General features: G+C 36.8%; 1 protein-coding gene across 1 annotated transcript in view; it reads right to left on the bottom strand.

Annotated features, from left to right (window-relative positions):
* Nucleotides 1-3,097: 3,097 nt before the first annotated feature.
* Nucleotides 3,098-25,876, bottom strand: part of OTOG (otogelin) — a 96,237-nt gene continuing 73,458 nt past the window's right edge. The window contains exons 37-56 of the mRNA XM_088057510.1: nucleotides 25,122-25,290; nucleotides 24,055-24,191; nucleotides 22,788-22,877; nucleotides 22,234-22,417; nucleotides 19,422-19,642; nucleotides 18,415-18,553; nucleotides 17,349-17,543; nucleotides 16,303-16,515; nucleotides 15,442-15,546; nucleotides 14,979-15,089; nucleotides 13,993-14,094; nucleotides 13,455-13,553; nucleotides 13,054-13,094; nucleotides 12,459-12,534; nucleotides 11,783-11,961; nucleotides 10,886-10,990; nucleotides 10,354-10,473; nucleotides 9,550-9,595; nucleotides 4,949-5,028; nucleotides 3,098-3,648 (exon numbers count right to left, since the gene is read on the bottom strand). Of these exons, the coding sequence (XP_087913636.1) occupies nucleotides 3,448-3,648; nucleotides 4,949-5,028; nucleotides 9,550-9,595; nucleotides 10,354-10,473; nucleotides 10,886-10,990; nucleotides 11,783-11,961; nucleotides 12,459-12,534; nucleotides 13,054-13,094; nucleotides 13,455-13,553; nucleotides 13,993-14,094; nucleotides 14,979-15,089; nucleotides 15,442-15,546; nucleotides 16,303-16,515; nucleotides 17,349-17,543; nucleotides 18,415-18,553; nucleotides 19,422-19,642; nucleotides 22,234-22,417; nucleotides 22,788-22,877; nucleotides 24,055-24,191; nucleotides 25,122-25,290 (2,613 nt within the window). The 3' untranslated portion in view covers nucleotides 3,098-3,447. The remainder of the gene's footprint in view (nucleotides 3,649-4,948; nucleotides 5,029-9,549; nucleotides 9,596-10,353; nucleotides 10,474-10,885; nucleotides 10,991-11,782; nucleotides 11,962-12,458; nucleotides 12,535-13,053; nucleotides 13,095-13,454; nucleotides 13,554-13,992; nucleotides 14,095-14,978; nucleotides 15,090-15,441; nucleotides 15,547-16,302; nucleotides 16,516-17,348; nucleotides 17,544-18,414; nucleotides 18,554-19,421; nucleotides 19,643-22,233; nucleotides 22,418-22,787; nucleotides 22,878-24,054; nucleotides 24,192-25,121; nucleotides 25,291-25,876) is intronic.

The following is a 25,876-nucleotide window of genomic DNA, read 5'->3' as shown; positions in this document are numbered from 1 at the left end:
GCATACTTGAGAGCTGTCTGAGGGGGTGTAAGCTATTTAACTTGTGACTAATAATTCACATTAAACTGCAGCCTAGCAGATGCCAATATCTCAGATTAATTTACCAAACCACCAGGCAGCCCTATCACTAATTAGAGGAAGCATTACTCAAGAGGCCATTATCCCAACTCCAGGTCATGTACTAACAACCCCAGAGAGTGAGCATTTAGAAAACCCAATTTATATCATTGTATTTCTTCTTAAAGGCCTTCCTCAAGGGTCAATATCCACAATATTCAAGAGTCCAGCTGCCAAATCTCGTATTTTCCTGTGAATCAAGGCTGGGTAAGCTTACTGGGAGTAATGCAAATAAATTTTTTTTTAAATGAGATGGAAATGGGCAATCAGCACTCTAAGAACCAACTGATGTTTCCACACTCAAATACAAAACATTTTATTCAAAGATGGAAAAGCACCTAGCATTAGAAAGATTTTAATTCCTAGATTTAATGAAACACAAGCCTGTGATGTTTCCCTCCCAACACTAGGAATCAGTCCTGTGAAGAAACTTCACTCATGCAAACACCTTTGAGGAGAACAGAGTTATTGGGGTGGAATAAAGTTCTGAGACTTCCAAAGAAATGTTCCAAAGAAGCCTCAGTTTCAAGCAGGTCAGTTTCAAGAAAAGGACTTAATAAAAAGAAAATAAAATTGTTTTAGGTCTCGGTCCTTGTTACAGCCCAAGCACTTCCAGCATGGAAGGGACAGATGAAACTCACACTGAGGTCCCTTTGGTTTCCAAAGATGTGGAAGTACAAATAGGGCACATCTTTTTCCAGCTGAGCTGCTTTGTAAGGTAAATACATGGTAAGGACCTGGGTTGTTTTAACAAACACAGATAGGCTGAGGACGTGTGAAGGAATTTAACATGGAGGCAGGAATAAAGCAGCTTTCCCTGCCACGTCAGAGGCAGTCTGAATCTTTGCCCTTGTTTCTCCCGGCATAAGCCTACTGTTTTCAAGAGCAGAAGTAGGGACTTAGCATGATGTTTATTATTTCACTGCTGAAGTAGCAGCAGCAGCATTTGATTATAGTTACTAGATATAATGTCAGCTTTCTGCGCTCGCTGCCTGCACCAACTTTTCTCTTCAACCAACAGCTGAAAGTCTGGATCTCAAATGTTTTTCAGACTTACGGCCTTAAGCTGCTAGAAACTTCTGCTTAAGTGGCAAGAAGAGGGACCACATTCAGCAGAGGGAAAAATGACAGTTGGCCTAATTCCTGCTCTAGTTCTGTCCCTCATGGTGGTGTTTGGAACTTCACAACAAATATCATCTTGGTTGAGAGCAAAAGAAACATCTCTTCTTATTAATTACAACCCTCTAGAGTGGCATCTACCAGCTGGTAAACTAGGGAAGGTTGAACTTCTCCTTTGAAAATGCCAAAGCATGGATTTTACACACATAGTGTCAAGGATTTAACTCTACTCAATGCCTTATAAACAGCATTTTATCCCCCTGGATTTCCAAAGGATGGACTTCTCCCAAATTGTCCCTTCTTGATAATTAGAAGACAGATTTGAAAAACGAATGTGATCTACAAAGTGATCAGGGACCACACAAACAACAAGCAGAGCTTAAAGATACATTTGGCCCTAATTTCTGAAGGACAATCATCAACACACAACAATTACTCAAAATATAGTCTACACAGTGCAGTCAAACTGAAGATTAATCTAGGAAAAAATATGAAAAGAGAATGTACAGAAAATCACCTTTTCCCTTATTTTCCCAGGACAAAGAGTATGACAGTGTCAGAGTTGTGCTGTTGCAGTTTGATGAATAAGTGTTTTCCAAATTTTTGTTTGAATAAAATTACATAGATAAATTTTGCATTTCTGAGGCTGAAGGTGAACTGTGATGATATCAGAAAAACATAGATTTTAAAAATCCATAAGCAAGTCTCCTTGATGTACTACTTGTGATATCAGCAAACTCTCAAATTACCTATGTGCACCACTGAAGAAAAATATTAGTAAATATAGTGTGTTCCATCACATGGCAGTAAGCTGCTCTAGGAATGATAGCAAAATTAATTGTAACAAAATAAGACTTCCTGTTGTTTATTAGATATTGTAAGAATGAAATGTACAGTATACAAAATCCATATCAAAAATGTTCACGATTGATTTTAACAATGCATTTTTCTTTGGATTTATGTAGAGAAGCAGCTTCCAAAGAGGGTATACTGAGATCTATTTATTCTTGCACATCTCAAGGGTATCACTGCATGCTATCTATGATTTTAATCTACAAAACAAAAGGTACTGAATTTTTTGCTTAATCTCAGTGGCGTTTGTTAAAGGAGAACAGAATATAACATTAGCTCAGAAGCAAAAAAATCAGCTCATTACAAAAGAAAACGTAATTTTTCAAGTTCATAAAAAAATTGCTTTCGAAATTTCAAACCTTACAATTGTACATTTTGAATTTCAAGAACTTAGCATAAGAAGTTGCATCTACTATACAGGTGACAAAGATTTTCAATTTTCTTTTTCTTTGAGGCAAATATATAATCCTCATTTTCTTTCCCTAATGAACTTTCACATCTTTAAAATTAGCGTTAAACAATGTTCATTCTCCTAAAGAGATAATTTAAGTACAGTTCATTTCATAAGGTGAAAGTTTTCATTTAAGTGATATCTATACAAAGGAATATAAAATAGTTTTCATTTTTTAAATCTGCATTTTCAGTTTATGTCATATTGTTTAGCAGAAAGATAAAGTTCCTAATGGCTAATCTAGATGGCCTAGAGACAGCAGATCTGTTCCATAAACACATGCTTATCATAATGCTTTTCACTACAATACAAAATACACTAGAAAAACTGAAATGATTCCCAGGGAATATTACATACATTTACAAGCATGAATAATATTTCCTTGACTAAAAAAATAATAAATCCTAAATTTAATTTCTTATACATGCTTTACCTAGGAACAGGAATATGATTTAAACTGAAAATTATTCTCATGTTGTCCAAAGAATTTGTCTTAATTGACACTAAACATACTTGCACAATTACAATTTTCAAAACAGTGATCTGCTCCCAGGTAAGTCGGGCAATGACGTAAAGCTGGAATGGGGGCTTGACAAAGAGTGGATCAGCCTTCCAAAACAAAACAGATGGTGGTCCCTCTCTTTAGATGTCGCCAATGTAAATCACCTTTTATGTTGGCACATACCACAAGAACCCCTAAAACAACCCCTGTGAATGAAAATGAAAACAAATTACAACACAAATGATGCAAAGCCACTTTTCAGAAATTGAGGAGAGTCCAAATGTATTCGTGGTCTTTTGCAGTAATCCAGTGAAATTCAGAGGATTGGCTATTATATTTTTAATAGATAAACTATCACATAATTATGCTGTGAACATCTGGGCTTGCTGTTTCATTTCTATTTTTTTTAAGACCATTGGCAAGAGCAATCTGTGGGCTCTTGGATGGAGTAGCTGACCCAAGTTGAATTGCTGGTGCAGTACAACTGCACAGTCCTTCTCTGCAGCCCAAGCTCCCTGCAGCACTTGCAGAACCTGGCATAGGTGTTGATGTTGTAGTTGTAAATGCTGGCAGACGGGCACTTCCCGTCACAAGAAACGATGTTCACCTGGCAACACACACAGGCAATGATTAACAAATGGGAGCAGGTAGGATAGTTAGGGGTTCTTAAGGAATTCTGAATACATTAGGCACCCCAATCCAATAGCAAAGCAGTGAAAAACATATTTCCTCTACCCCCTTATGAAATCCCACTACATCTGGAAATAACCTCTTAAGTGCACTGCCCAGACAGGTCTCAATTTTAATGTTAATGATGAAATTTCTGTCAATTTCAGTAACGGATTTGCACTATTTTAACAGCCACAAAGAAGTAATTTCAGTTTTGAGTTTTAAAGTATTCATAACAACCTTGGCTTGAACACAGCACCAAATGCTCTTTCTGCAACTCCCGACAGTATTCATCTCAGTGATACACTGATGCAGTGTTGCTATACTGGGTATCAGCAAGGAGGAATAAAAGAAGCAATCCTTTAGAAAGCCGAAGGGTATTACTACTAACGATACCAAATGCGTAATATAGACTGTAAGACAAATAGGCTTAAAAAACTGATAAATTTTTTTCAAATTTAATAGTCAGGATTTGTGTTTCTGTTCAATGAAACACTGAGAATAAATTTCTTGGCTGCTCAAAAGCTTACTCTGCTAAATGTACTCTTGGAGTCATTTTAGAGGCTACAGCTGTTTCCCTACTCTCTTTTATTACAGCTTTTCCAGGCGCTCTTACACATCTCACACGAGACGTCTGTCTGCACCCTTGCTGCTGCTCTCAGCCTCACTGCTCAGCAGGACATGGTTGGTGTCCTCCAACACTAAATCCTCTGACAGACACACAGATAGTGCCTCATTCTTCCTTCACGTTTTACAGCGTGCTCATGCTGCTGTCTAAAGAAAGCTTTCAGGTCCCAGGATTCCTTTCTTCATGAAGTTGGCATTTAAACACTGTCCCTGGGCAGATGAAAAATTACACACATCTGCAGCCGTTTTAGCTGTAGAGTATTAGGGCAAGGCTCAGTTATAACAGTTAATTATATAATTATAATTATTCTATGCATATATATATATATTATATATATGCATAGAATAATTGCAGTATAGGGTGAAATAAGACTACATCGATATGCACCTAAATGCACACAAAAAGAAGTCACAGCCTCCTTTTTATATTATTGAGATGACTGCTGAGAAAGTAGGGATAAAACAGCTCTGTGAAACACAGAAACCTCTGTCTCTGTGACAGAGATGGAGACAATGGCCTTGTGGAATCCCAGTTCCTTTTCTTGCTTCTTTTTAATATCTCGTATTTTTTCCTCTTCTAATGAAAGAAATTGCCGTGGCTATCTACTTACTGGTGTGTTACTCCTGCAGTCATTCTTGCGGATGGTCATCCTAACAGTCACCTTCTTACAGAATTTACCATCTTCCTTACCTGACAAATGGGCACAGATTTAAAAATATCAGCTCAAAGTTCTAACATTTCAGAGACAAGAACACTCCCAACTACTTAATGGGTTCAAGAGACGCAAAGAAGAAAATACCCAGCACATCACTGCACATACAAAACTCTGCTGAAGTGACAGCAGCTGCACATCAAATCACTTTTAAAATTATTTCATTCATCAAAGTATCTGTCTCTTTTTATCTTTAATAAATATAAAAGGTTTATTGCTCACTCAGAAGCCTTTTATGAATGAGTCCAATATTTTCAAAAACTTTTGTAAAATTGATCAAACTCCCGTGTGAGAAGACTTGTTAGTTAATTCAACTTGTTAATGACACCAAATGGTATCATTATCAAAAGGTGAATTTTTAATAAAATTAGAAGTGCCATTTTCCACAAAATAAATGCAACAAACTTTAATAGCAGCACTCATCCAGTGGTATAAACAAAATTTTAAATAAATACATAACAGAACCTGATGAAGAACAGGGCTTCATGGGGCTTTACATTTCTGTACATTTTTATTAAATCAAAGAACACCAGTGAACACATGAAACTTTTTATTTCCATTAACATTATTTCCACAATTTTTCTCATAGAAGTATGTACAAGGCACATGGATCAAATAAAAGCGGTCACAAGAAATAATGGAATTAAACAAGGAATTAAATGTAATTTAACAAGGAAATGACAAACACTGGAAGAAAAACAAAGATGTTCAGTATAACATTCAGTTGTAAGAGAACAGTATCTTCTGAGGATGATGCCCTCTGTGCTGATAAACCACACCACGTTGCAGATCTGTAAGAGAATGAACAGCCCATTCCATCAGAAGAGTTTCCACTGTTTCACACACCATGATGCAGCCCCCAACAACTCTTCCTTTACAGAGCTGCCTTTTCTTTGAGCCAAGAAATTCAAAGATTTTGACAAAAGGGGAATACTGTTAGCTCCAGAAAAGCAAGGGCAATAAAGGATTAATTGGTTTGAACATACACAATACTGACCTGTGACACAATTTGATTACATCTTGATGCACAATGTCCAGTTCCCTGCTCTGATCACTATCAAACTAGTAAAAATGCTTCTTAGAGAGTTTTTAAATGTTGTTTGTTTGAGGGATTTTATTTAGATTTTTTTGTTGTTGTTTGGGGGTTTTCTTGCCTTTTTTTATTATTATATAAGCCTGGTACTCTTTCTAGACATAGCAGAGTTTTCTACATGAAAGAAAGGACAGCAATAAATCTTGGAAACAAATAAAAACCTGCAGACAGAAATGTCTGGCTACTGCTTGACTGTCACTGAATTATGTTTGCTTAGGGAAAAATGAAAATGATAAATGAAGAAGAAAATAAAGTTTTTTTAAAAAACCCAACTCACCGTTATTTCATGTTTTTCACAGTTCTTTTCATGGCTCTTTCTTCTTTTACATTATACATGGTGTGTAGGGTGGAGAATTCAGTGCAGCTGTGACTATGACTTCATCCAGGCTATGGTGCAAGTACATCGTATCCCACACAAAATAAATATATAATGTATTTCCATGCATGTATTTTAGTATCCAATGCTTTTAAAATGAGCTTTACAAAAAATATACGTTTACATGAAGAACCTTATAAAACATGGGAGCATTTTGTACGTGTCGTAATATAATGAGATTCTTTTGCACCATCTGTATGGCTGAAAATCCTTGCTTGGTTTTTGGGTTGACTCATAACATTGTGGTCAATTAAAGCAACAGCAGTATGAAAGAGAAATACAGATTTTGATTTAGTAGTCCTGGAGTCTTAAGTGTGTAGGATGTACATAATGCAGGATGTATCACTCAGTGGTGTACAAAATCACAGTCAACGTAATTTTCACAAAAAAAATGCCAAAACCAGCATGTTACAATTCAAAGGATTAACATGCTTTATGAAAAAGAACAAAGATAATCTCCAGTTTTCACAGACTAAACACAGGGTTGCTGTTTTCAGTATATTGTCCTAGCTATGGATGGGAAAACAATTACTTGCTTCTACTGTACATGGCACTGGAAGCAAAACTGTATGACACATCATCTGCAAAAATGTGGCTGACATAACAAGCTTTAACAAGCAAAGCAATTAGTCTCTATGTTCTAGTGCACTGTAAACATGATGGAATTAGTTTACCCTTTTAAACACAGCAATTTTACACATGCAGCAAGCTAGACTATGCAAGTGCTTACTACCAACAGTACATTGTTGGCTGACAACAATGCACCGCCCACACAGTGCAAAGTGAAAAACAAACCAAAATGGGAGCCACTGTGAACAGCCACGAGCAGTTGTGCTACACTGCAGCTTTGGCAATAATTGGGTAACGAGAGGTCTGGCGCTCCTATCAGGGAGTACATTGTTGGAAATCAACAATGATGCTGTTTGGGTTGGTCCTACTGATTTCAGGAAAAGGTACCTGTGTGACAGCCAACATAGGCTGTAGGAGTGACTGGGCTAACAAGGAATGGGAGGAGCACTGACACTGAAGAACCTGGTAAGAATATTGCACATTGAACAGAGCACGTGTTACAGAGGATTTCTGGTAGTATGAAAACATTTGGGAGTTGCTAGATTTTGGAAAACAGAATTCAACTTTAAAATATCTGTATATTACAGGATCACAGAATGGCTGAGGCTGGAAGAAATCTCTGGAGGTCATCTGGTCCTGCTTCCCTGCTCAGGCAGGGCTCATGGTTCCAGCAGCTGAGAACCACATCCAGGCATTACTTGAATGCTAAATCTCATGTGCAAACCAGGAGGAATCTGGTCTATGTTGCTATAACCAAGCCAATCTGGTATCCTGAGTTCAATATGTCCTTTGGGGCCACAACAGAGAAACAGTGTCATTTCCTCTCTACGTTTTGATTGAGCTCCTGGTTCTTAATTTTCATGACCAATTAAAACGGAAAATAAAAAATCACAATTGTTTCTAATGGCAAAGTACTTCAAAAGAAAACAAAACACTGATAATCCTTCTCATAAAACGTCTCCCACAATTACAACTGACTGACAGCTCTCATGGCAGGTTTGCTTGGAGGCAGAATGAACTACATGATTCACAGAGGTTCTGTGTTGTGCACAAATGTGAAAATCAAAACTCTAGGAATGTACTTGTAAATGAATCTCAGAAGTCACTGAGGTTTTCAACGGTTTAATTATACTGTGTGAGGCATGCCCCTGGTTATTTCACTTTTGTCTTTAACTATTAAGGAGCGTGGTTATAATCTTTCTCTAAGCATAGCAGCAAGATCTTCTGCCCCACTGAAAAGTAGCTTAATGCACATTTAACTGTCTTACCAATTTGTTCAGAAGCTGGTTTATTTGGCTGCTAGGGCATTGAAAGGCAATGTCTGATAATCAAAAACTGATCTCAGAGTGCCTATGGAGAACTTGCCACAGAGCTAGGTACGACAAGTGCTTGAAACACAGGTCCATCAGAGGGAAAAAACTTGGATATTATCATTCCCTTATGGTGGGAGCAGACAAAAAAATGAAAAACTAGATAAATCTTGCACAGTTTTCATAAACCTTTTACTAGAAAATGTAATGCAAGTCAGTAACACCAAAAGGTACCTCCCAGCTGGCAGCCCATAACCCAGTGCAGTAGCTGTGCACATCAGGTAGTCACAGCTGTGCAAGCTCCAGCCCACCCAGCAGGAAATACCTGTGCTTTTCTCCAGCTCTCTCCCACACTTCCAGGTCTATGTTTCAGCCTCTTATGCAAATTTAGTCAGATTTTTGCATTTTTAAATATTATTATACTGTCCAGTAGAAAAATCTCCTTTTCAGTTGCTTCTAATAGTATCAGCTTCAGCCTAAGGCCTTCATGAAATGAGCCAAAATGCACCAATATATTAAGAAATAAAAATTATTTATATTTTCTTGATTTCTATTAAGACATAATATCTTTCAAACCTATTCTGTAGAGAATTTTTATTCTGGTTTTTTTTCTGCCAGAGAATCTTTATTAGCTCTCACAGATAATCAAGAAAGGGGGAATTTTAAAATTATAGAATCTTTTAAAAGATACTGCCTGAAGGTTTCTTAAGTGTCTATTAATTACTATATTCATTATTTACAAAATTAACTTACAAACCACAGAGGTCAATCTTCATTTTTAGAAAATATGAACACATTAATGCAAATAAAGCATTGTTTTAAGGTACCCTCTAAAAACAGTACCTTTTATTTTACTAAATGCAGTACCTAAAATTTTGAGGAGTTTTACACAAGAACTACAAAATACTTGAGATAGGAATTTCAGTGACCTGATCAGCTACAATCACTATCAGTGGAATAAATGCTTCCATGTCAAAGTGTTTTCTTTTGATTTAACTCCACTATTTTCAGTGTTATTTACAGTGTAAACTTGTGAAAAGCGCAGCCTTTGAGATGTGAATCAAGCTTTCATATGGGAAATAATCCACTTTATTTATAAGGTAGCAGATCAGAGACACTTTTGAGGCAGGAATTGTCAATAATCACTTACATGTTTTGCAGCATCCTTCCAAAAATGGCACAACATAGCCTCCAACCTGACCAAGAGAAAAAATAAAGAGGAAAAACTTGATTTTTTTCAAGCATTCATTCCCATGTATCTGCACTATTAGGAATCTTTCAGATAAAATTCTGCATCATTGTTCAGCCAAATGCAACACTGGTGAATGGATGAAGGTTTGGCTATGAAACCAAGACAGCTCTGAAGGACCAGCCCACTGCTATTTCTATCCACATGTAAATGTAGAGTTACAGAAAGCAGCAAGAGAATTCTCCTTGCCTCCATTTCCTGGCACTCAGTATAATCTTATCTTGCAAATTCAAATAGAACTTTTGTTCTTGCTCCAAAACTAGCTTATAAAACTTTATGTCACTGTAGAAAAGATGCTCTTGATTTTAAGAAAGTCTTGCCTTTTTTTTCAGTATTTTTGATCATTGTGCTGAATCACATTGCTATATACGGAAAATGTTACAAAGGGGCGGTCCAGAAAAGCATCCAAGTTCAGACAATTGTATGAAGATTATTTGATGTTACAAACCCCATTTTTTAAAAAAATATATATATAGTCTAAGAATCAGAAGAGGTGTGTCCAGCTGTCTAACTCAGTAGCCTGGTGGCACAGTAGTCTGGTGTGCAGTTATACCTTTTACCTTTAAATGTCTGGGAAAAAATACAGTCACTACAAAAATGAATGATTTTCCCCTTCTTGAGGAAAAAGCATCTTTTGTCAGAGTTTAATCTTTTCATGCAAACATAAATCACAGCTGGAATGCAAACAGTGCATTGTACACTGACCTTCACACATTCAGTTTCATTAAAGGGTGGGCATCCAACTGCAGAGGAAACCAGAACTGGTCCTATTGCTGTGCTGGTGCATTCATATCTGATGCAGTTTGAGATCCAAACAGCACCTGGCTGTCAAAAATTTTTAAACAGAAACTTCACTCAGCAAAAACACTATTTCAAGTATTATTTAAACAATTTCATTGAATGAGATCTCACTTGAATCAACAGTAATACAGCAAAATATAATTTAGTCAAGTCCTGTTTAAGCACTGCATTTGAAAGTCCAATAAAAAAAACATAATGTTAAGCAGGTTCTAAAATAGTTGAGTTGACAGTAATTCTCTCATAGAGGATCAGAATACTTTCATTTTTGTTGACAGTTATATGGTTGACTCTCCAAGAAATTAATAGAAAAACTATTCCTAGTATTTGGCCAAATAAAGCTCTTTTCTGGACATCTCATATGGCAAGATAGGTACAGTATTTCCTAATTTTTTGTTTACTTCTAAATATTTTGAGGGAACAAAATATGGAAACTTACTTTAAAACTGGTAACTGTGCCATTGCTGAAAGTGTGGAGACAAGACAAGTTCTTGCAGCTACCACAGCAAGTTGTTAAGTCTTTTGGAGGCTGATAGACTTGGTTCTGCCAAAAGGAAATAGATTATTCCTTGTATGAGACCCTCTTGCAGTCCCATGTTTTACTACTGTAACAGGCAGATTTTTTTTCAGGTATCTGATTTAGGGATATTTTTAAAAAAACTTTCAAAACCACATAGCCTACACTTACAAACACTTCAACTCACAAGGCTTTTATAAAATACCTTTGGCCTTAATTGAAGTGAAAGGGGAGGAGCTCCAAATCTGAATTAACTGGTCTTTCTACCATTTTCAAATGTGACATCTTACTTCAAGAACCACTGAAATTTTAACTTTTTACACATTAGACATCAAGTAATTATAAAATTATTAAAAAAATGTGTATAATATTCCCCTGGTAATGTATCATATCTTGTAAAAACACAATGTAACATTTCCTTATTTTATAAAGTTGTTTTCACCACATTTAGAATTATTCTTTTATTAATAATAATTCTTTCTGATTCTTATTCTGCTAATGTGTCTCAGGAATTTGTACCAGTTTGCACATAATGCAGCTGAAGCTCTGCAGGGATGCAAGGAGGCAGCATGCTATTAATCCAAGGAGGCATTCACTATATACCTTAGCTTGTGTAAGATTTACACAGCAGAGAAAACAGTGGAGAGAGGGAGACTTTTATAAACTTCCATCAGAATTGTGGTAGCACATCATTAGAGGGAGATATGCTAATTACTCTTTCCAACTTGCTCTATACTGTCATCTACTCAACAAAACCCATCACAAATTATTTCAGGCCACCAGACACAACATAGAGGTCTAAATTTCTGAATTTCTTACAGCTTTGCACTTGACAGCGCAGTCTATCGAAGATGTGTTTATTCTGTAGTATTTAGTGGAGGGATCAATCACATTTGTACAATAGGAAATATGGCAAATTCCATCTGCACTGTGTTGCACAATTCTCTGCCCAGGAAGCAGCACACCTCTCTCATTACTCAGGCAAACTTTGTCTCTCACTGCAAGAAAACACAAACAGCATTCTCAGACCAATCAGCTTGGCATCAAAACTCCACTAAAAATGTTTCAAACAGTGAAACGGGAGTAGAAACAGCTACTACACTTATTCTAGAATTATGGGCCACATTTTCCAACAAATCATTAATAATAATCTAGTGTTTCATTGCATTCACCAATTTTTTTCTAATATAGCCTTGTATGAAATCTAAATAAATATGTAATATTTTATTAGCTGCACCCAAGTGACAGTGCAGACTTCTTCAACTGTTTTATTTTGGAAGACTACTTCAGGATAAGAAATGTACCTGAGAAATGTCTATTTCTTCTCACTAATTACAGAGGACACAGAGGAGAACTAGCACTATTTGTGAATTTAGTAAATTAATCCTGTCCCCTCTTCAGTGCCATGTTCAAAGTGAACACCTGATTTTTAATTCCTAATTTCTCTTAGCACTTGGAAGGCTATTTCTTTGAATTAAATTATTTTCTGACTTACCACATTTGTACTTCACACAGTTACAGACATTTTCTGTACTGTTCTGAAACAGGTCATCTATCTCAAGTTTCTGCCCCTATGGGTATAAAAACAGAAAAAAAATTACACAGGAAATAACAATGGGTTTTCTTATTTATACAATCCTTCTCTTTTAAACAACTTTCCTTCAGAATCTGGGTTGCACTATCGCTTAAGCTTCTGCTTAGTCAGAGTGCATGATGTATGTTAACATATTCACCATAACAAATAATACTAACAGTGATGCTTGAAAGCATTTATTTCAACACTTTACACCCAAACTGTTATCCTGACTTATCCTGTGTGCATGAAAGCAGTCCTATTCTACCAATATATTGGGCAGAATATGGTAATAAAAAGCTCTGAAAATATCAGGGCTGTAGAGTTATTTTATTCTGCAAGGCATTTAGACTTAAGTGGCTTCTTAAAACTGTGTATATCTTACTTTAAAGTAATTTTTTTAAAAAGAGGTGGTGTGCCATTTCATATTCCACTGATAAAACTATTATTCAAATACTGACATATCAATTCGTTAAGTAATGAATAAAAAAGAACAGTGGCAAGATAAATTTCATACCAGTTTGCACTGAGGTTTGGGGATTGTTTCACATGCACATTCTGAAACAAAATACAACACCAGAAACAGTAGTTGAGCAATTTATATGCTATTTGCTTACAACAGATTCAACACAGAGAATTAAAATTCCAGATATAAAAGTCATCAAACCAAATACAGTAACTCTTACAACACTTTTAAGATGGTATACAACCCAGTTTGGACAGACAAATTCTACAGTATGCAAGAAAAGCAAAACAGGAAGATTAGGAAGTTCTGTATCATAAAATTACTTTTCTGTATCATTTGCTCATGAGCAGATCACAATGGTGTAGTTGTCTGAAACCAGGCTTAAAACCAAGGGGCCAAAGCTGTCATCTCTCATTGTCTAAGGCAATTATAGTGGAAATCAGTGATTTTACCACAAGTCTGGAAGGGACAGCACTTCTCTGGGCTCCACACCTCCACCAGAGCCATGCCAAGCATGCATTTGAATTCAGGACAACGATGTATTTCACAGACTAAAGTTAAATGAAAGAAAGTACAATAAACACAATGTTGTCATTTTTGGATGAGTGGAAATATTAATCAAGGTACAGTAAATGACCTACAAAAAGTACTTTTGGGTAACAGTTTACAAGACTAATAGTAAAAAACTGACTACTGGGTAATAACAGTATGGAGTACAAAATACTCCAGAAAAGTATTTAAATAATTTTAAATATCCAGAATTTTAGGTCTGAAACTACTCACTCTTCTCCATGATACAGATATCAGAAAATGCTTTACACACATGAAATTTTAAAAGTAAAGACTATTTGTTCAAGACTACAGATGATAGATTGCTTGTACAGCAAGTGGAGCTGTATTTCTAATCCACCACTTTGACACTGAACATCCAAACTACAAAATTTCCTATGTTCTGTGCTATTTAAAATATTAAAATCAAGTCAAACTTACTGCACTGGTACGTAGGGCAACACCTCTCAGTAGTGTTGCCATCCACAATGAGAACTTCTCCTTCTTGACATCTGGGGATTTGATCTGAGCAAGCCCCACATGCTGGAGAAAACAATTATTTAAATCTAAAGTATTGGAAAAAATTTTACTACTGCCTAGAAAATCTGCTGTAAGTTTGTCCCAGACTCATATAACAGAGCAAAGGTACTCTGCATTCTCTGCTTATAGACCCCATACAAAAGGCTAATTTTCAGTCCAGCTTGTCGCTTTTTTCCTTTGTCCCCTGCTATAAAGAATTAATACATTTTTTTGAGAGCAAACATGACTTTCCCTCCTCCTCCTCTTATGAAAAATTTTGCTAGGTCTTCTCTCTAGTAAGTCATGCTGTTTTTTTTCCAGGAATCTTTGATCCTCAATAAGATGCATCCCCTGTGATCCCAGTGTTACCCTCCCACTTGAACCCATATGACAACCACAGCGGGAACTTTTCAGTATGTACAGACTCATACTACTAATATGTAAAGACTCATTTTATCAAAAAAGAGTCAGACAGTGAGAAGAGCCAAATGCTGCCCATTGCTAACACACAATCAAAACAATCTGATTACTGTAAATAACAGAATTGTAATTCACATTTCCAATTAACACTCAAATTTTTGCATGTGGAAGGGCCTTTCCTTCCCAGATATCTGTTCAAAAATAAAATAACTCAATAACACCTCATTATCCGATTATTATCAAATACTTACTGCATGGTAAAATTGGTGCTCATATTCTAATGGCAAAAGTGCAATTTTATTATTGAATGAAGTCATTAAAGAGTAAACCCCAAAACAACTGAATAATGCCAATTTTTTAACCACTTTTAAGCCTTACTGTGTTGGGAGACCTAAAGGAAATGCAAGGAGTCTTAACTGGCAAGATAACAACAGACACAACTGCATATGCAAAACCACACTCAATCTCAACCAGTGAGGCTACTGTACCACATATATAGGAAATGCAGCAGGTATTCTCCACCCGAGCAGCTATCAGTGTTTGATCATCTTGACAGCTTGGCATCTGCTCCAATGGTTCACATTTTTCTGGATCACATTCTGGAAAAGGGACAATAGATATATTCCTTTAGATGAAGCTCAGCATTCCTCCTTTGTTATGCTATATCCCAAGGAAAGGCAGTGCGGAGTAGAGAGGTACTATGGGCTGCTTTAGAAAAAGCTTTCACCTTGTATCCCAAGATCTTGCCTGATCATTTAACACAAGATTGTATCACATCTGCTCAAACTGAGGCACAGACCAACCCCGAACTATAGACACAGCCTTGCAAAATTTTGTAAACAGCCATACTAGCAATGGTACCTACACTACCATTATCCTTCTGAGTTGATCTATTTAGTTTACTCAATGTGTTTTAAATAGTGTACATTTTACCTTTCAAAACAAACCTACCACAAACATAGCTGGGACAACAGGATTCTTCACTGTAGTAGGTGACTAACTTTTCCAAGCTGCTGCACTCGGGGATTAGGAGTTCACAGAGACTCTGATTACAGACTGTCACATAAAGGGAAGAAAAAGAGAAAAAGCACCTTCTAAACTATGCGTTTATAAGTTGAGCGGAGCAGTGGCAAGCAGTATTTGCAGTTAGATATCTCAAAACTCCAAACTACAAGGGTATGGAAAACACAATGGAGCAGCAAAACCTCCCATGAGGCAGGATTCAGAAGTGCTCATCACTTGCAACACTCTCCATGGAGGCAATGTTAAACTAGAGATGAGTGCTTGTGAGAGTTAAAAAAACCAAAGCTCCCCTGGAAAACTCACTGCAACACCATACCAGGTGGTCAAAACATGAAAATTGCTTGCGGTTTCTTTTTGAAACTTTATAAGCTAAGCAAGAATTAAGTGAAAAAAAAAAAAAAAAAAAGTTTTTCTGTAATTTCTTAGGGCTCACTTTATAAATTAGATAAACAATAATCTGATTCCTTTTTCCTCAGAATTATCCAGATCATTTGTTTGTATTTTGATATTAAAAATAGAACAGTAATCTATAAACTTGAGGGAAACACAACTCATATTCAAATAAACACAGCACTATTTCAGTCCTCCTCATATCCGCTACCTCTACCCCAAAACCTATTGGATATTGAGCCTAACATTTTCTACAGTTTTCTATGTAATCTGTAAATTCAAACCAAAGTAATTTCCATTTTCTTCAAAAGTGGCATGTGTAACAGGAAAGCAAACCTCAGAGAAAGGACATCTGCATATTCCAGTGAGCAGTATTCACAATTATGAAGGAACACTTACTACAGATCTTCTGAGGGCAGCATGTCTGATCATCAGGGACAAGCAAAGCCACTTCTGCAAATCGCTGACACTCCAAACTGGGGATCTCTGAACAGCTGTACTCCACTGGAATAATGGTCTCACTGTCAACACATTTTTGCATGCAGCATCCACTCAAAGAAGTTCTCCAGATCTCACCCAAGGCATGAGGTGCTCCTGAGCTGTCGGTACAAGCTAGATCAGGACAACAGAAAACAGAAGTAATTCCTTTTAAATTCCAGTTTTGATCACCATTTTTTCCATAGTGGATGTGGATCTATGAAGCATAAAAATCCCAGTTTCAAAGGCTTAATTATGTTAATGACTCCACAAAAAAGTTAATGAGAAGAGTATGTTACTGAATTTGTATAAGAAAGACACTCAAGACCTTCCAGAAGATCCAGACCTCAAATTTGTTGTGTCTCCACTGCAAAGCCAGTCACTTAAAATCCAATCCTTCAATTTTTAAAATAATGACCTGAAAAGAAGCTACTTTTCTATTTTTCAAATTTCAAAACTATTATTTACAGTGCTTTAGTACTCTGATTGAATCTTTAAGGTTCATGTTGTTAGAGAGAAGAATTGGTCCATTATTTGGTGTGGTGAGGCAGAATTGCTATGAAAATAAACACGAATGCTGGCAGGACACACGTATGTATTATTGAAAACATGTAACAAACTGCTGCTGCATGTCATTTGAATGCCATTGGGTATCAAAAGGTTGGACCCTTGGCAAAGGGCTTGGGTGAAAAGGAGACCAAGATTAACACACTTAAAATAATTGAATACATAAACTTAAGCAAAGACTTTGAAGAGCATCCTCCAGCCGAGAGAAAGTGAGCAATATTGTGCATCACAAGGTCATCCCCTGCTTGCTCACCTGCACAGTTAATGTTTACTGAATATCTAGAATCCTCAAATGAATGACAGAACTCACAGAACACCAAACCAGAACTCAACTTATGAGTAATGAAGTATCTGACCACCAGCTTGCAGATAATAAAGAAGAAAATCACATCCAAATATACCACATTTTTCTTCAGGAATACAGACAGCAGTATGAGTCCGGTGAAGGATGGTCCCTCCAGCACAGACACAGCCTTCTGTTAGCACTGCGCAGGAGTCTGAGTCCAGAGGAGCAACCTTGTTATTCTGACAGCTCTCTGGAACCTCACAGGCAGCTATGCAAGGCTGGTAGGAGAAGTTTTCAGAGCAGGGGAAGGCTAGGAAGGAAATAAATAAATCAGACATTGTTCAAGTTGTAATCTCATGAAGCAACACCTAAGAGAACACATTGTCTTCTTGTCAACTTCCTGTGCTTGCCAATTGAGTTGGATCTACCAGCCTGAAACACCAACACAGACCAGTTACTCACGTAACAAATTCAAACATAAGGACTCTGCAAGCACTTCACTTCTTGTAATAACATTTTCATCAAGCTTCAGTTTGCATTTTGGCAGCAGAGATATCAAACCATGCAACAGTGTTGACACAAATTAATTCAAACTTCAAAACCATTTTTAAATACTACACAGATCAGTCATAGAGTGTTCTGAATAACTTGCAGTGGCCAAAGAAATTGCATCACTGTGGTATAAAAATAAGTGTGATGCGTCCCTTCACAATGGATAGAATATGTATTTACAGCTATATAAAATATTTGCGTATTTTATAAGATCTCCTTTTAACAGTTACTTGCTAATAAAATCCATACAAACTGAAGAATTAGAAAAAAATTGGCTCAAAACCACAGATGAAGGTCGATTATGTTATCACTGAAGGGGGCTTTTCCTAGGTGATCATGGACAGCATAAGGAGATGCTGTGATCCAGCTACAAATCCCATTTGGCCTTAGAGTTGCTATGGGAGAATCCTGCTGCCAGGACACACTAAGATCTCAGGTTTTACTCCTTACACTCCATCTAATCTCAGAAGTATTTCATTTCCCTAATCCCTTCTCCAAAGGCACAGCTTTCTGCAGCAGCATCATGAAGACTCAAGAAACACTGGTATTTTCAACTTATAATAACTCTTAAATGAGGCAAATTTTGTCTCTGTGAATGCTAGAGGTGGGCATACATCCAGAATACTTACGGCAGTAACCAGAGCTCCTCCACTCTATGCAAATATTGAACTTGTTGCACATTGCCACATAGGCAGCTAGTGAAACACATGGATTTAGAATGTACTCAGTGTCTCGAGCCCATATATCACAGAATTGCTCAGGTGGAACCTAACAAAGGAAAAAAAATGAGATGGCACACCTTCATAGAGGCTATGCTAGGTAGGAAAGACTGACCTTTAAAAATATCCACTACAGAGAAGCCAAGAGTTCTTGGTTCATGGTTAAGTCTTCATTGGTGTACAAATATAATATACTAGTGTTTAAAAGTGAGACTTCCTGAACATTGACAAGATTATACTCCTTAGTTTCATCTTCAATAAGTGCCAAGATAAGATGTAATACAATTTTTCTAGTAGAAGGCACTATTACTTTGTTCCTTCTTACCTCTACATTTTTACCTATTTTTGGTCTCCTCACCATCAAAACCAGCTATATACAAAAGGCCAAATGGTAAATGTACTCCTATGACCACAAATAATTTATTTGTAGACCAAGAGTTTGTTTTTTGCTCTAGGCTTTCTGTCTGTTCTGTCCTCTCACATCTCAAAGCTGGAACTCTGTCTCTAGAGCCTTTGAGAATGCAGGTTCTCAGATTACCTACTGCAATTTGGGAGTTGTTAAATTACTGAAGGCTTAAGGATTAATTAAATACTAAAATTATTTTCTTTTATGTTTTTTTCTGCATCTTACTGATACAGTTGAATGATCTTGACTGGTTTATGAATTATTTGGTATTTCAAAACTAATAGGTGAAATTCAGTTGAAACAGGTGAAAGTTGCTTATTGCAACTCTCCTATCAAGCTGCCATACTCTTCAATTACTTTTACCTTGCAAATGTAAGCACACACAAAAATATACATCTCATTCAACAGATATGGTTACATGTAGCCTCAAATTAGTGAAATTACCAAGTGAACAAAATTCTATCTGAGCTGCAGCTCTCTCAAAATGTAAGCTTTGAAATAGTTAACATACATAAGGGTGACAGCTGCTGAAGGTCTGGTTCAACACCATTCTTAAGCACTCTGAGCAGTCCATGACTGAGCAATTAGTTTCCTGATGCCTGTCTTCTCCAACATACTTTAACGTGTCTGGCACTTGCCAGCTGTCTATAAAAGTTGAGGGTGAACTGCTTTGGCTTAAAAATGTCCTGTTGGGTAGCATCAAGTCATTTTCCAAGATTTTATCACAAAACCCTATAAATTAGCAGAAGGAAGAGAAAAAGAAAAAGAAAAAAAGGCAGGTTAACACATCTAATATATGTTTGAAGCAGCATACTCAAGAAAGTAGATAGCTTTCCAAATTTTATACGACATGACAGTATCACAACCTACAACAGATGTAAGAAGTCTTCGTTAGGTTCAAAATACACAAAATTCAGAAAAACGAAGGAAAGCAAAAGTAAAGATGCATCTCTGAATGGAAATCTACTGCATATCAAAGAACTGCTCAGAGAGCCCTGCTAAGAAACTGGAAGTTTGCTCCTCAGCTGCACAAACACTGAACAAAAATGTGTTTCAAAAAAGGTTGCAAAGCACCTCCACAAAAAGCAACAAATTATAACTGTGTATGTTATCAGAAAAGGGAACCACCATAAAATGCCAGGATGCTTATTTGATTCCAGAAGGCAGCATCACACTTTTCTGTTTTAACTAAGATAGTCAGAAATTTTGAAACACTTTGAAGCAAAAAGAGCCATGTAACATGGACAGTGACTGTGGTCAGCAAAGAACATTCAATTATTGCAGGTCTCCTCAGACAATCCTTTAAATCCAGCGGGTAGAAAAAAGCAGAATGATGGATCAGTCCCCCAGTCTTTCTTCCTAATCAGTTTCTGAGACTTTTGTATCAGGCTTCTAGATTGTTTTCTTCTGTTGTCTCTACAAGCACAATCCTAATTCTTTATCTGTTTCAATACAAAAAAGGATTTGTGGATTCCACCCCTTTCTAAAGAACTGGTCTGTTTTACCATTTTTAGCAATTCCTGATGACAATCAGTGATACAGCAATAGGCATTCAGAGAGTAAAACTGCTTTCCACACTGTGTCAGACTGAACCTTTTGAGTCTGTATTTGTAACACAGATAGGAAGTACGTGATGATTCTGAAAAACTTCAAAGGATTGCTATCATGTCAAGGACGTCTTTTCTCAGTTCTCTTACACTTTGACAAGGAGGTTTAAAACAGCAAAATTAAAACTTCACATATTTCTTGGCAGGATTCAGTTGCAACTAGAACTGACATGCCTTAAATCCTCTTCACCAGTTTTGCTATAGAGATGCCCATGTTCCCCTCCCACATCCCTCATCTCCCATCCCTGCTCTTCACCAGCTGCCACATTTGCCCAATCCTTGCACTGTAAAAGATACAGTTGTTTCTGAACCCTTCCAAAGGATGCTTGTGCTACAAATCTGTAATGGTCTTTTCAGTTTTAGCATTTCCATGAATAAATGCTAAATGCTTTCCCATGAGAAATCAAGACCTGCCCATGCTGCAGTTCAGCTAAAAGCTATTGAGAAAGTATGCTGCTTGAATTTGCTATAACACAGAAAGCACAGAAAGGAGTTTAGGCTGGAGTAATTCACCCTGAAAAGATAAAGTACAACGAGCTCATTTGGGGCAGGCTCTACATGGCACCAGGCAGCACTCTGCAGGCAGACTTATGCAGAGAACCTCCCAGTCACAGAAATACACAGCACATTCCCTGAAGAAGTTGTACTTACAACACCATCCACAGAAGTGTGTTGTCATTTAGTCAAAATGCCTTGCAAACCAGGAATGTAATGTTCCAAATCCTCTCTACCACAGTAATCAAACAGGTAAAGGCAAAAGAGATTCACTGGATAACTTGAATCAGTCTTATTATAAATATCCACTGCCCTTATTGTCTTGTTTCTGTTTGATTCAATTACAATAACAATTAGCCAAACAGAGTGAGAACAATACTGAAAACTAAGAAATTAGGACAAATAAGAGATAACAATCAAATTTCAAAATGGTGTAAATTCAAACACTCTTTGTGAGAAGCACAAATCTGTCAGCAGGACTGGAAACTGGACTGAGCTATTCCTGGTATTTGATACTGAGCTACAGGCATTTGCCCTTTCTGAAACTGGAAAGTTATCCACTGTAATTATATGATCTCCTTAATCCTGATTTCCAGCTCCAATTTACAGCATAAATTTACAGACGCAGCTACCACAGTGGGGATTTACATCAGCAAGTACATGCTCACAAAAAGCTGTAACACCACCAGCTTATTCAAGGCTGTACTATTTAGAAAAAAAGAAAGCAGGAGAAACTATTGAACAGGCCTAACAGAGTGCATTATTACTAAGAAATTCCCTCAAAATATTTTCTCCAACAGTTAAACTAAGATTAGTTCTCTAAAGTTACATTTCCTGGGAATTCTGACCTTTAGAAACTGAAAATAGCATGTACCACTTCTTCTCAGAGGGATATCAAACACTAAATCTGTAAATGACCATATTTTAAATTACGGACTGTCTTACTTATTTGGGTTTGATAACTGCAATCATGCCTGTGGTTCAAACAGCTTACAGACAGAAGCAACACGGTGGGAAAAGAGTGATGACATGAATAAATACCAAATATAATTTCAACAATAAGCAAAATCAGTAATAGATTAATTTTAATAGCATTTTAAAATTTCAAGTGATCTGCAATAATTTTTTGGGACAGACCCTGCATAAACAATTTATATAATTAGGAAAATGTGTCTCCCTAGCATCTGAAAGCCTTTATTTCTTGCACTACTGTATACTTACCACACAGTCCCAAAGCTCCTGGTTCTCTGGTACTATTCAACTCAATAATCATTACACCTGTGTTGTGAAACCACTGAATTCTGATTTTTGTTGGGGTCTCAACCGCATACTTGAAACCTGAATCTTCAACTTTGTATCCATATTTTCTAACAGTAGGCCAAGCAGATCTTGAGTTTACTGTTATCTAAAAGACACACAGAAGAGAGGTTAATTGTCAGGTAGAAGAACTAAGGCCAGATTTTTGGCAGCTTAGGAATCTAAATCATAAGTCATTTCAGAAGCAGTCAGTCTTTCCTCCATAAAGATAATACAGATACCAAAGGTATCCGTACAATTAATGTGCCTGGCTCTGAGATTTACCTTGTTAATTTCCCTTGGATCGGAGTTTGGCTCTTTGAATTTACCAGGAGAAACTGACTTAATTACAAAATTGGAACAATGAATCACATAACCTATGGTGTCCTACTCTATTCCTCAGTATCCACCTAAGGAGGCAGCTGGCTGAAGAAATAAGGTGTCACCTAAAGGAAAATAAAACCCCTCAAAATACTTACTTTTCTGCTTAAACGATTGATAATAATTTGATTTGATACATAAGTTAGGTTCAACATTGCCAGGCACAAAGAAGTAGAACTTGAATTACTCTGTGGAGAAAGCAAAAATACATCACCCACAGCCATGATGTGCAAAATCTGAATACATCGGCTGCTTACTGGTTTTAGGTACTGGGACATTAAGGATGTTTTGGCATTATACTATTAAAAGAGGAAAACCACTGCTGATTACAGTTTCAAGTCAAGACTATAGAGTTTATCTGGATAAACAAACAAAATACTATGACCTCATTGTTTACAACAACTATACTATATCATAACTTCTTGGAATTAAAACAGAAATATAGGTTTTCAGGAGAAAAAATATGGTGGACTAGCTGTTTGGACAAAAAAATAAGAACTACATATCTGAAGGTCAGCAAGAGTGAGACTGGGAATGACAAATCTGTATGACATGTACAGCACAGAAGTAATGGATCAGGAATAAATGCATACTTCCTGAGCTACATAAGGGTAAATAAAACAGAAAATATTGAATACAAGAAGAAAAAAAATCTGAAAGTCACCAACACGTTGTCTTCATATCAGTCATACTCAGCTTCTGAAATTAACTTCCATTACATGAAACCTGAGACCAATATTTGCAACGGACATAAAGACATCAAATTGCCTAGCTTTCACAGGAGAGGCTGGAGTTAAAAGGAATTTTGAAAAGGCTCACAAGAAATGATCTTTTCATGACAAAACCCAACCCATACTACCCATTAGACAGGATCCCCATTAGGCATTCTTACTCCTGTGTCAGAAACTTGGAATGCACAGGGTGGTCCCATCCAGTCTGGCATTCCTACAGTCTTTTATGGCTCTGAGATGGGTGTTTCCAGTCCAAGTTTGCCCATATGAACACAGATAAAAATCCTGCATTGAAAGAGACTGGTGGTATACTGGTACAACTGTGGTGGTATTTGTTAAAAGACAGCACTCACACAAGTGAGTAATGATGTAAATCCACTTAAAATCTCACCACATTGTCTTTATTACACATACCACAGGATAACATGGACCTACCTCTCATCTTCCAGCTATGTCTATACAGGTGTTAGATTGCAATACAGTTCATAAGTACTGTGAAATGTAAGCACAATTCATAGATATTTCACAGAAGTGAATAATAACCACAATATAAAGTATTATTATGCTCTTGCCTTTCAGATACATCTTATTAGCAGTACCAAACACCTTTTGTTAGCTGATAAATGTTAGTTACCATTCTACAGTCAAGGACATGGATGGTTATAGTTTCATCTGGAGTTTGACTAACAATGTAGGATGCTTCTTTGAATAAAGCCAAATGATTTCCATCATAGGTTACAATACTCAGATCAGAGAAAATGGTGCAACGACCTAAGAAAAAAAAAAGAAAATGTATTTTCTAACTCTAGAATTCCGGTAAATCTTACAAAATATGAAGGCAAACCAATAAATTTTATAAGATGAACTAGCTTACCAAGAGGTTCATATATGCAGCACATATTTGATACTGGTGCATCTTTGTAAACGGACAGCAGAATCAAATCCTGCATATTTTCAGAGGGACAACCTACAGACCTTTGCAATCAGCTATTTCCTTACAACTCTTGCCAACAAAGGTTTGCAATTTTTAGAAACCCCAAACTAAGAAAAACCATGAGTGACAGCAGATCATGCCAGATTCACAGTTCCCCTGTAGTCTTATTCCTCAGGTGAAAAGTTTATTTTTTCCTCAGCCTTATTGCTAAAGCTTTTGTGTTTCAGCGGGCTTGGAGTTCTACTCCAAGTCATTTCAAACTCTAAAGCCTAAGCATTAGTTCCAATTGCTTATCTCTGCATACTTTATTTGCTATGATGAAACTGAATTTTCTTAAAGGTTTGGATTTTTTCTGCCCAGTTCTAGGTAATGGATGGGAGTGAGTACAATACAGAGTCCCCAAACTGCTAACAGAAGTAGTTAACAGTCTAGGGAATCTTTTCATCCTGAAGTAGTTAAAAAATGAACCAAAAAATCTGTATTGATTAGGTATCCCCTGATTAGAGAGATGACAAGATGCATCTAAGTCAGACCTAAACATATCCACTGCAGATACCTAACACTGAGTATGTTAAAGGAGCATTTTTGTTTTATTTCCCTGGATGTAAAACCACAATTATAAATTTCCTTAGAGAATGAGTAACCCAAAAAATGTGCATCTTCTACTTCTATGCTATGTTATAGAAGTATCAGTTCTTATGCTTCTTACACATGCATTAAATTGTTACCTGAATGCACTTCAAAACTGCTGCAGAACTAAAACTTACATGCACATTCCCACTTTGGGCAGCATTTGTCACCATTTGTTTGAGTAGCAAATCCTAAAACTCCACAGCTGGGCTGAGTAGCATTGTATGGGCAGTTCTGTGACTTATTAACCTGGATCAGTTGTCCATCCAAACAAATGTGTTTTATGCACTCACTCTCTGTGATTGGCTAAGGGAGATTCAACAAAAGACAGTGGTTACCATTCATACCAAGTCAGTATCACAATACTGTATAGTTTTTGATGAAAAAGGGGTTCACATCCTTCAGGCACAGAATACTTATTGATCCCCATGATGCCGATGGAAGCTACAAGCAAAGAGCACCTTTGTAAACCTGACCATTCTGACCACAGATTAACACTGTTATCCTATAGTAAAGATGAGAGCAGCTGAATTTATAACTGAATTTATAACTATATTTATAACTATACAATGAAAAAAGTTGGGAAGGGAAAATTTGGAAGGAAACAAGCAAGAATAATAATAGGGGTGTCTGGGAAGATGTGCTTTAAGGAGGGCAACATGACAAAACACTGACACTGGATGTTATGAAACAACGTATTTTGCCAAGAAACCCATTCTTGTAACAGTCACACTCAGAAAACTGAGGCCTAAAATCCAGTGTAGCATAACATTTGGAAAAAAGATGATATGCATACTGAAGTCCTCCAAGGTTTCAGATGGATAACATAATTGGGCTCCCTTATTCGCTACAGATACTTTAAATCCTAAAGATCAGCACATGGCTCACAATC

Source organism: Pseudopodoces humilis, chromosome 7, assembly GCF_049639895.1.
Source record: "Pseudopodoces humilis isolate 2021_Gansu_Grassland_sample_001 chromosome 7, ASM4963989v1, whole genome shotgun sequence".
Taxonomy (NCBI): domain Eukaryota; kingdom Metazoa; phylum Chordata; class Aves; order Passeriformes; family Paridae; genus Pseudopodoces; species Pseudopodoces humilis.
This window is presented reverse-complemented; position numbering and strand designations above follow the sequence as displayed.